At 26.8% G+C, this 11797-nt stretch overlaps 1 protein-coding gene across 1 annotated transcript; it reads right to left on the bottom strand.

Annotated features, from left to right (window-relative positions):
• Nucleotides 1-433: 433 nt before the first annotated feature.
• LOC137824304 (signal peptidase complex subunit 2) lies at nt 434-4000 on the bottom strand. Its single transcript, XM_068629878.1, has 5 exons — nt 3779-4000; nt 3513-3664; nt 3167-3248; nt 897-1039; nt 434-759 (listed from the first exon to the last, which is right to left on the bottom strand). Exons 1-5 carry the CDS (start codon nt 3857-3859, stop codon nt 663-665), a joined length of 555 nt encoding a protein of 184 aa, XP_068485979.1. The 5' UTR covers nt 3860-4000; the 3' UTR covers nt 434-662.
• Between the last annotated feature and the right edge of the window lie 7797 nt (nt 4001-11797).

Genomic DNA, 11797 nt, shown 5'->3' with positions numbered 1-11797 from the left:
CCATTAAAAATTACAAGTCATTTGTTTTGCTAATTTCAAATTTAAACATGCAAATATCACTGGTATTTCAATGGCACCAGTTTTTATCGTTTAATTTTTTTTGAAACATTTAGAAAATACCAAGTGGTAATACTTTTATTTGCTATAACACCTTAATTATGATTATTAGGAAAAAAATTAATTCTGAAATGAATTGTAAACAATTTTATATATACAATTTCTTTTTATGAATTCTTAAAAAATGTAACATAATATTCTATCTATAATTATGTAAGAAGACATACCAACAGAGGTTAAAAAAAACATACGCCATGAAGTATTGAGTGTTTTGTTTTCTAACTTTGTTGTCGCAGTGTCTTACCTTTTTTCTCTGCACTCTTCCTTAACAAAAGTTAATTTACTATTTCTTAGAGAGGGTAGAAGGAGAAAGGTGTATGAGAACCATTAATTGTTATTTAGGAGATTAAATGAAAATACGGGATTGAGCCTTTACTACGAATAAGCTGACGAAATATGGGAATAAATTGTGCCCTAAAGCTGGTGAAAGCTCGATTCCCTCAGTTCTATTTTAAATGTCTAAGTATTGAATTATAAACCATATCGAGATATATATGTTTCTCATCCAAAAAGTTATCCGCATAACCAAAGTTCATATCTCCATACTACTTGCTCTTCTTTGGTTCTTTGGTGTATTGAACAATCAAAGCTTCAATATCCTTCCAGAAAAGGCCCTCAACTAAGATTCCATCCTTGGTGAACCTGCAATCCAAACAAAAATAGACCAGTTTGATCTCCAAAAAGCAGCGCAAGAGATGAAATGCATACTGATTCACATGCCCATTGTCATTGTGTGAGCATACAGAAGTGAAGGCAAGATGCGAGAGAGAGAGACATACCACTGAGTAACACTTTTGGTAAAATGTACTGGTTCATTTGCAGAAATTGATTTTGGATCTGCGCTTGCTATAGTGAGTGTGTACATGTCAGAAAATCTAGGCAATTTGGAGGAAACCACCAATCCGGTACTGGTAAAGGATCCCTGTAATAGAAAAGAGGGGAATCTTACTTGGAATGTGACTATCAAAATTATAGTATTTCTGGGCTTCTGCTGAAAGCCTAAAATAAAATTGCTTTATTTGATGAAAGAGTTCAATGACAAGCCAAAGTTTATTAGATGAAAGAAAATAACATATTTCACTAATAAATAAAATATCAACATCCTTAGTTCATGAAAAAAACCTACAAAATTCACCAAGCAACCACCTAGAAAGATATCATGATTTAAGCCCTTTAAATAATTTGTGAAATAAAGTTATATAGTTCAGTTCAAATTCCAGATGACATGTATCAAAGTTCAAAAATAACAAAGATATCGGTACTATCTGGATTAAACTTCAAACCAAAATAAATGTGTCATGGTATGCATTAATTTAGTCTTGTTGACCCAATGGGTGTGAAAAATTATCCTGTTGCAACTTTCATGCAACTTAAATTGAAATTCAATAACTGATGGAAAAAAAGAATAAAATATAACTAAACCTTCATTCCCTGCAACCATTACATAAAATTACTATGCATTAGTTTAGTCTTGTTAACCCAATGGGTGTGAAAAATTACCCTGTTGCAATCAAGCAACTTAAATTGAAATTCAATGACTGAAGGATAAAGAGAATATAACTATACCAGTACAAGTTAAAAGTTCATTCACTGCAACCATTACATAACACTACTATCCATCAACTCAGTGTATTAGTCTATCAATCTCCGATGGTGGCATGTAGCAACCAACCCCCAAAATGCTATAGCAGTATAGCACACAGTAGGATACTAGTTTTTATATACAGATTAAATAATGTACACTACATACATATATGTGTTAAAGAATTCACGACATATTCCTAATTTACAATAAAAGGTCATGGGGTTTAATCAAAACAAACAAGTAAATAAAATAAAAGTCAAGGAGGTAAACAAATTTAAAACTCAAGGAGACCAACAAATCTAAAGGACATTCATATTTCAAATAAAAGACATAAACATTCAACGAAAAGTGAGGATAGGTGTTAGAGAAAAGAAAAGAAAAAAGAAGGATTGGAGATGAAATGGAAGCACGGGAAACTACATCCAATTAGGGATTTATTACATTCTATAAAGGGGAAGAAATCTCAAACTCTGCTGCCCCTCCCCCAAAGAAATAATGTTTTTTTAAGGCAAAATAAGGATTTTGAAAAGCCTCGCTCAAGCTAATATCTACCACTACAGCCACAATTTTGGTCACAATTGCAGCTGCTGCGGAAGCTATTAAAAGCACACAGCTATTCAGACTTTTTAGTGGTTCATGGCTGCTCTTCACACTGCTATACTGCAAATTGATAATTGATCATGACGAATTGATATATGACCAGTTTAGTACACGAGATCTGCTCAGTGTCTGATGATTATTAAGCCAAAACAGTCATGCTCAAAGTATTGGATGGATCTTAAGTGCATATATGGTACAATTCTAACAAACTAAACAGACTAAAGTCTCAGTGCCTTTGCTCTCTTAGGATAGAACAAAAGATTGTCAAATCAAATGAATGATAAAAAGATAGATTCACCACCCTCTCTCTCGAGCGAAAACACACACACAAACTAGAAATTGAATCATGTAAATCTTAAATATTCTCTTTCTCTCTATCAAAAAGTGAGTTCAAATGGTTAGATGAAACAAAAATTTAATCAGTACACAGAACAAGGAGCCATACACGACTAGAAATTGTTCCTTTATTCAATTTTAATGTACAATTAAAAGATGAAGAACAAATTCTGTACATCCAATAAGTGTGTGTTTGTATAATCTTCATTAATCGAAATCAACCTGCAATTAAACATCACTATATATATTCTATCTAATAGATAATGCTAAACATTATGCATAGTGAGCAATAAAGATTATACAAACATGTTTCAATATTCTAAAATCTACAAATCCAACACCATTTGACTGATACTTTGTTATTTACCAACCCAAGGAGGATGGAAGATAGAATTTCAATCTTCAATCATCTAAGAGGACCAAAACAATGCAATTATGCAAGTGAAACTCAGTATCTATTCTCCATATGTAAATAAAAAAAACTCCAGTGTCAATGTCAAAGCCTCGGCCAAGTTAACAGAAACTTACAACAGGTGGATAAGTGAACAGAATGGCACTTTTCTCCTTAGTGAATATGATCAGCTGCAACAGCCCATTGAAGATCACATATGTGAGAAGTGTTAAGGATCAAAAGCCGGATGAATAAAACCTATAAACATCAACAATCTATTTCCCCTTTCAGGTAACACACCAAAAAGTCATTCAACGAGGAACCTCAATAACTTCCAATTAAACAATTCTAGCATCCCAATCGACATCATAAAGATATAAAATCCCAGATGCAAAAATTTGAAGAAATGATTAAGACAGTGATTTCAGCCAATTATGTCATGCAAACCAAAAATTAAAACAAAGAAACACAGGAAAAGGATATAAGGCGATGCAGGCAATGAGAAAATCCCTATTTTCAGGGAACTTCTTCTTGTAAAACTGGGCAAAGAGAGCAATGACGATGATGATAGCCCCAATGAAAAGCCTAACGTTGCTCAATCTTACGTCTTCCACATACCCACGACTGGTTACCACCTACACCAACGATAAGATCCAAGTCCAATTAGCGAACACAACATACAAAATGAGAGGGAAGAAAAAGGGTTTGAAAGTGGGAGAGACCGAAAAGGGGATTAGGGTTTTACAGACCTCAGAGACAGACTCGTCGAGGATGTGCTTGATGGAGTGGTGATCCAAGAGATTGGCCTTCTTTGGAGCTTTGGACGCCATTTTTTATCTCTTTCTTTGCTCTCTCTTCTCTTAGACTTCAATTGACCCAAATAATCAACAGCTCCACCGTTTCTGCCCTTCAGTGTTCACTCCTTACACCCTACTACTGTTAACTACTGTTACATAATGCGTACTGCATCCAATTTTTTTTATTTTTTTTCAAATTTTTTTATAAATTAAAATTAGTTTATATAAAAGTAAATATTTAAATAAGAGAATTTTTATAAAATCATTCATACAAAAAATAATTTGAATTGAAAAAAATAATTTATTTATTTTATATTTTCTTACAAACATATGATTTTGAAAAGATAAAAAATTAAAAAATGATTACATATTTATGTTTATTACAGTACAATTATATCTTCCTATTGGAATATAAATGGTGCAAATGTAGCATACTAATCAACGTCAGAAGCTCATATTGCAAAAATTCCTCGGCCTATAATAGCATAATTAATGGGCCTTACGGATGATTTAAAAATAGTCTATTTTTTTAGTAGTGGGCTTTAATTTAAAAATGGATCAAGTTGTAGTCAATTGGGTTAGACTACTTTTTGCCAATGTGAAAAATATTTTTTTATCCTTTTATATCACTCAATATATAGTTCAGAAAAATATTTTTAAATCGGAAAGTGTTATCCAAATTTATAAAATCTGGAAGCAGTTTTTAAAAAAAAATTATTTCGAATTACAGAATTTCAAAACTAATCTTAGATCCAGAAATAAGTTCTGGATTATGTATTCTATAATATATATTTTTTTAAAAATGACATCTTAAATTACATAACGTTTGGATATATTTCAGATTACATAATTCAAAAGTTAATCTCATATTAAAAAAATTTATGAATTATGTAATTGAAAACTAATCACAAAACAAATTAAAAAAAAATTTCGAACTATGTAATCTTAAAACTAATCATGCATATGGAAAAAGAGTTTCAAATCATGTAATCCGTAATATAAATTATACTTTAATTTTTTTACTTTACTTTTTTTACCACAAAAATTTATGGGGTAACACACGTATGGAGGTGCAGGAACAGGAAGAAGCAGTCATTGGTTGTTGGCACTCGGTTTGTAGTAGAACACGCTTTCATTTATCATAAGTACGTTTCTTTAGTGGAATCTAACTTTGAATAAAACTTTAAAGAGTTTTAAAGACTATGCAATGAATTTGTGGTGTAAAAGTTTGTACCCTATATCTAATTAAAAATTATTTTCTATTTAATTATTATCATAATTTATTATTTATAATAATTTGAAATTATATAAGAATGTATATAATTTAAGTATAACCTATTTTTTTAACTTAGATTTGATTGCTTTTTTTATACATTTTCTCATTATTAAGTAAGAAGAAACTAAAATAAATCATTAATTATATAATTTAAATAATGTTTTATATAATAGCAATGTATCAATAAACCGAGCATATTTTAAAGAGTAATAGGCATATTTAAACGCTAAACGAAATTCAATATTTATGATTTTCGACTTGTTAATCATTAATAATGACTTTTAATCATTTCAATGTTTAAAAAATTGTAATAATTTTTTAATTTAAAAAATTAAACCAGATAAAATATATTTTCTAAAAATAAAAGTTTACCAGAAATAAACTCAAAAAATTTCTCTCCATGAAATAATAGGAATGCAATTCATACAAATTTTGAAAACCCAAAATTTCAAATATCAATCAGAAAACTTGTTAAAATTTTGTTAGAATATATTCAAAATGTGAAAAAAAAAATTAATTATACATTATCGACAAATCATAAATTGTTATATAATTGAATATTATTTTTTAGATAAATATAGGAATATCCTAACATTAGAAACTCAATCAATCAGTGGAATAAGATAAGTGTACTATATACCAATATGTAAAAGATAGATCCTCTTATTAACGTTCATTCTTACATATATTGACACATTTCACATAACTTAATCCGATTTTGTCTTCATTGAGCCATTATGGATGATTAAGTCTAATAAATAAAGGATATTGTATGTTTTCTGTTATTAAAGATAAAATTCCGATTATCGTATTATGTGTCGGACTCAGATAACCCGATTCCATATTTATTGAGCCATTATGGATAATTAAGTCTAATAAATAAATAAAGTTGTACATTTTCTATTATTAAGGATAAAATTTCGATTATCGTACTATGCGTGAGGTCTAGACTCATCACTCTACAATTCCCTTTTGTAATAATTAATTTTAAATAAAAAAAATTATTTGATAGTATTTTTTTAAACAAAAAATATATGATAGTGATATTAATGTTGCTTGCTCAAAACCCACCAGCACAGGCTGAGAGATGCAGCAGCCCAAAGATTCTCTTTGCCGGCCAGTAGAAAACCACGGTTGGGTTGGCATGATCAGTAGTTAAGGTTCGTGGAGAACAAAAACATATAAGAAGTGTTGTTGCGCACAATTTTCACCTTTAATGGCTACAGCTACGGACATTCCTTCTTAATTCCATTCTTATACTTGTTCCTGATGCCATTATTAGCTACAACTTTTCCTATTCTGCTAATACTCAGATGAAAACATATCTATTATTATTTTCATTCATTGGAGGCTCTTTATGTTTACCTTGAAAACCTTACTATATCGTACTTAAACTTGGTCGACATTGAAAAGCACAAACAAAGGTTCATCTATATTATGAAAGAAATCTTTGAGTGGATTAGTACACCAATACAAATAAAAATTTTCATCTTATTATTTTTAGTTAAGAATTTGAATGTTTAGCTAAATTATTTATGGATTTATCTATATAATTATTTATGGATTTTAATTCATACATAATTATCAACAGATTTTAATAGATATATAATTACCTACAGATATATTCGTATATAAAAATCTGTAGATGATATCGTATTAGTATTTTTATTTATGAATAATAATCAGTAGGTACGTCCAAATTTACCTACAAATTTTGTAGATAATTATGGATAGGTAATAACAATTTTTTGTAAAAAATACATATATGTATATTTTCTTCAATTTAGTTACACAATAGTTTTGTGTGCTCAAATGGTTAGTAGCTAAAACTTGATAGTTACTTGTGTATACCAATTTAGAAACTAGTTTATAAATTTTATTAATAACATTTAATTTAATTTAATTAATATAGTAAATAATTATTTTTTATTTCTAAAATTGATTTTTAGTTAATAAATTTTTTATAGCGTAAATTATCCAAATAATAATGAATAGATCACATTGCTCATCAAAGAACAATAACATCTTATCTTACCAAGTCAATTAATTTAGTTTAATCATTCTTATTTGCATTCTTATCTTCAATCATTCGTATTATGATAAATTCTTTGATAAATATGATTCCAGAAGTCAATTAATTTAGTTTAATCACTCTTATTTGCATTCTTATCTTCAATAATAAGAACTTCTATGATAAATATGATTTCAGAGATAGAAGAGAAAAAAAGGATGGAAAAAAGAATATATTTTGAAGAATGGATAGAGACAAAATGAAAATAAAAAAGATGTGAAACGCACACTTTTAGGCTCAATTCCCCACTATTTACATCTTTATTTCTCTATCTAGCACCCTTTTGTTTTTATTTCCCTATCTAGCACCCTTTTGTTTTTATTTCCCTATCTAGCACTCTTTTATTTTTTATTTCCCTATCTAGCACCATTTTAAAAATAAATAAATAAATAAAAAATTATTATTATTTTAATAATTTTAATTTTGAATGCATTAAAAAATAAATATTTTTAATGTTTAAAATAATTAGAAATATAATTAATGAATAAATAAATGAGTTTTTACAAAATAAAAATAAAAAAGTAATAAATTAAAAATATTTAGTTTAAAATTATTTTTTTTTCCAAATGTTACACTTATTTTATTGTTGTTGTTTTTATTTTCTAGACTTATTTATTTTTGCATTTTTTTCTTCTCATTTTTAAGCATTAAGTGTAACATTTGTATTAGTTTTTTTTAGAATTTTGCATTTAGGTAAACACTTCAATATTATTTATGTGTCCACTATTAATTAATACTAATTGACTTTGGTTTTTTTATAAATATGTCCTGTATTTTTTAGTTGAAATTAACATGATTACATCATCAATAATAATCAAAATAAATAGTAATTTATGTTTATAGATTCAACTTTTATGTTGTTGTAAAGTTTAATTTTTTATTTTCTTCATTTAAAAAATAATAATTTTAAACTAAACATTTTTAATTTATTACTTTTTTTATTTTTATTTTGTAAAAACTCATTTATTTATTCATTAATTATATTTCTAATTATTTTAAACATTAAAAATATTTATTTTTTAATGCATTCAGTGTAGCATTAAGTGTAGCATTTGCATTAGTTTTTTTTTAGACTTTTGCATTTAGGGTAGACACTTCAATATTATTTATGTGTTCACTATTAATTAATACTAATTGACTTTGGTTTTTTTTATAATTATGTCCTGTATTTTTTACTTGAAATTAACATGATTATATCATCAATAATAATAAAAATATTCAAATTTTATGTTGTTGTATAGTTTAATTTTTTATTTTCTTCATTTAAAAAAAAATTAAACTAAACATTTTTAATTTATTACTTTTTTATTTTTATTTTGTAAAAACTCATTTATTTATTCATTAATTATATTTCTAATTATTTTAAACATTAAAAATATTTATTTTTTAATGCATTCAAAATTAAAATTATTAAAAAAAATAATAATTTATTATTTATTTATTTATTTTTAAAATAATGCTAGATAGGGAAATAAAAAATAAAAGAGTGCTAGATAGGAAAATAAAAACAAAAGGGTGCTAGGGAAATAAAAACAAAAGAGTGCTAGATAGAGAAATAAAGATGTAAATGGTGCTAGATAGGGAATTGAGCCCACACTTTTAATTTTCCATACGACTAAAGAGGAAAATGTTGTTTTCTGCCTTGAAATAAGTACGTGATGTTAATTGAACATTTCTTGCTGTTTTTAGTCGGTAATTAAAACTGTCAAATATGGCAAGTTTTTATTATTAAGGCTAGGCTTTTAAAAAATGTAACATTAAAAAAATTAAATACAATTTGATCATGCAATTAATATAATTGATTATTTCTGTTTTGCATTTTTTAAGTCCAATAATTTCTTTTCTAAAGGTGTAAAAACACTTTGACAAAACCCAACGTCGTCTTGACTCATTTTCTCGATTAGAAAAATAAAAAAAAAATGAAAATGTTTATAACATAACACGTTGCGAGAACATCTCTAATAAAAAATTATATTATGAGATCGCATTTATTATTTTTAAACTTTATCCTGCTTTATTAGTTTTAAATTTTTCTTACAAAAAAGTTTAATGAAATATTATATTTTCTTTAAATATACTTTGATATAAGAAAAATGCAAGTTTTATCATAAAAAATAATTCTTCATGTTTATGATTTAAAAATTTATTTAAGACACAATTATATTTGAATGACACTACAAAAAATTCAACTTATCTACGGAAGAATTTTGTAAGTAACGGTAGGTAAATCAATATTATCTACGGATCACCCATGCAGCAGGTGAAACTCAAACCCAACTACATTGAGTAATGTCCAAAAAAAAGCTTTAATCATTATATCAGTCAAATCTTGTAGTCATGATTACTATTATACTTATTAGTAAGATTATCAATATTAATATAATTAATAATATAAAAAAGATTAACATTATTAAATATTATTAAGATTATTAAATATTATTATTATTATTAAATATTATTATTGTTATTATTATTATTCATATTATTAATATAATACTAATTATATTATGATATTAATATTATTAATTTTATAATATTATTAATATGTTATACTTATTAGTTATGATTATTATTATTATTATTATATATGAATATTATTTATGATTTTATAATTAATTATATTATAATAATATTTTTAATATTATGTATATAATAGTTTGTAGGTAATAAAGATTAGTGGATAATAATTGGTATGTAATAGAGATTTGTGGGTAAAAACTCGGAGGTAATAAAATCCGTGGATAATAATTGGTAAGTAATGCTGAATTTACCTACGGATTTAGATTTATAAGTAATATCCGTATACAATGTTGTTCGTAACTAATATTCGTAGGTAATACTAAATTTACTTATGGATTAAAGTTTGTGGATAAAAATCCGTAGATGATAGTGGTTTTTTTTTTTAGTGTGAAAATATGTTATAAATTGTAATATTTAAGTTTAGAGTTTTGGAATTATGTGGAGTGGAGATGCCCTGAAATGCTCTTGGAAAGTATAGCAGCCTATTGCATATTATTATTCAGTCGTTGAGTTTTGAGGCCATTTTGTCTTTCATGTATACATTCCACAACCACGACACAAGGAGCACAACAACTCCTTATCCTTTTTCTCAACACCGGAGTTCATAAGACTAAATTTGATTGATTACAATGTACCTGTTTAAAATGGGAAGAACCTGTATTCCAACAAAACCGCATATTTTCCAAATTCTCACCTCATCTTTTCTTTTGTCTCTTCTGTTGCCTTACCATTTCTGGTTTGAATAATGTTTTGGGTTCGCCACTCACAACCTATTATTCCTCCACACTCTCAATACACACGTCATCATATGCTACCCTTGTCATCTTTCTGTTAATCAATATGCTTTTTGATAAAAAAGAAATAAAGGATTGAAAATTTATAAGTCTTGTATTTCATATCTAAGTCTACATTTTCATGGTTTATTTGAGAACGCTACAATTGTGAGTAGATAAATCTATCAAATTTTAAAGATAAATTTGATATCATATTAACAAATAATTTATTATTAAATAGTTTCAAATATCTTCAGTGATATTACTTATTAATGGAGAATTATCGCGACACCCTTTACAATTCAATATGATTTATGCTTGATAGATATCGATCAATAATTTTCATAATATCTCTGTCAATGATTCTCTTGATATCAATTAATAATTTCGTGGACAATCAAAATTAATGACCAATAATAAAAAATAACAAAATTTACTCAAATCACAAAGTGAAATAAATACACCCTACAAATAAGAAAATTAATAATATAAAAATGATAAAAAAGTCATTCCAGATAGACACAATATGTGAATGGACTGCCCATTTAATGATTCTTAAACAAAATCAATTGGTATAAAATAATAATTACGTCAATTTATATAATCTGAATTCATAGTTAATGATATAAATAGCTATATAATCATTTGATTGTTTTCTTTTTCTCAGAAGCATAAACTAAATTTGATCATGATATTATATATTGTAATGTATAGGCCAAAATGACCAAAAGGTTGAAAGGATAACAATAACACTGAAAACTAAGTAAAAATAATAAATAATTAAATAGTAAAATACTATAGTAAAATCCATTAAATAGGCTCAAGTACGTGTAATATGTTTAATAAATATAAGGTACGAAGAGTAAAAACTCAATTGGATCTAAAGCCCAATAAGAGAATACTATAATAAGTGATCAACCTAAGAGGTAAGTAGAGTGAATTTTATCTAGTAATTAACTAAAATTGATTCTAACTTTATCATCGGGGGCCTACACTCTTACCCGAGAGTTGATATTGAGAAAAAAAGATCGAGAGTTCCAGTTGATTCAGTCCAGCCAATGAGAGTCTATAGCTTACATCTAATCTCAAACCCAAATCAATGAACAATGTACTCAAACCCAAATTGAAAGATCGAGAAACCGTCAGGTCTAGAAGAGAAGAAGTTATTTGTTTAAGATCATATATTTTCTATTATGTGAATAATTATCGTGCAACATAATCACGTAGTGTCTTACCTTTATGTCGTAATCAAATTGCATTATTAATTTGAGGCTATGTTTGGATGTTTTGTGAGTACCTAAGTGCATGTTGCAGACCAAATCTAAATACTC

This window comes from Phaseolus vulgaris, chromosome 8 (assembly GCF_000499845.2).
Source record: "Phaseolus vulgaris cultivar G19833 chromosome 8, P. vulgaris v2.0, whole genome shotgun sequence".
Taxonomy (NCBI): domain Eukaryota; kingdom Viridiplantae; phylum Streptophyta; class Magnoliopsida; order Fabales; family Fabaceae; genus Phaseolus; species Phaseolus vulgaris.
Note: the sequence above shows the minus strand (reverse complement) of the source record. Positions and strands in the feature narration are given on the sequence as shown.

Coding starts and splice junctions, on each gene's coding strand:
- LOC137824304 (XM_068629878.1), bottom strand. CDS start 3,859: ATGGCGTCCAAAGCTCCAAAGAAGGCCAATCTCTTGGATCACCACTCC. Junction 3,665..3,778: donor TCGACGAGTCTGTCTCTGAG/GTCTGTAAAACC, acceptor TCGTTGGTGTAG/GTGGTAACCAGTCGTGGGTA. Junction 760..896: donor ACCAAAAGTGTTACTCAGTG/GTATGTCTCTCT, acceptor TTTGGATTGCAG/GTTCACCAAGGATGGAATCT.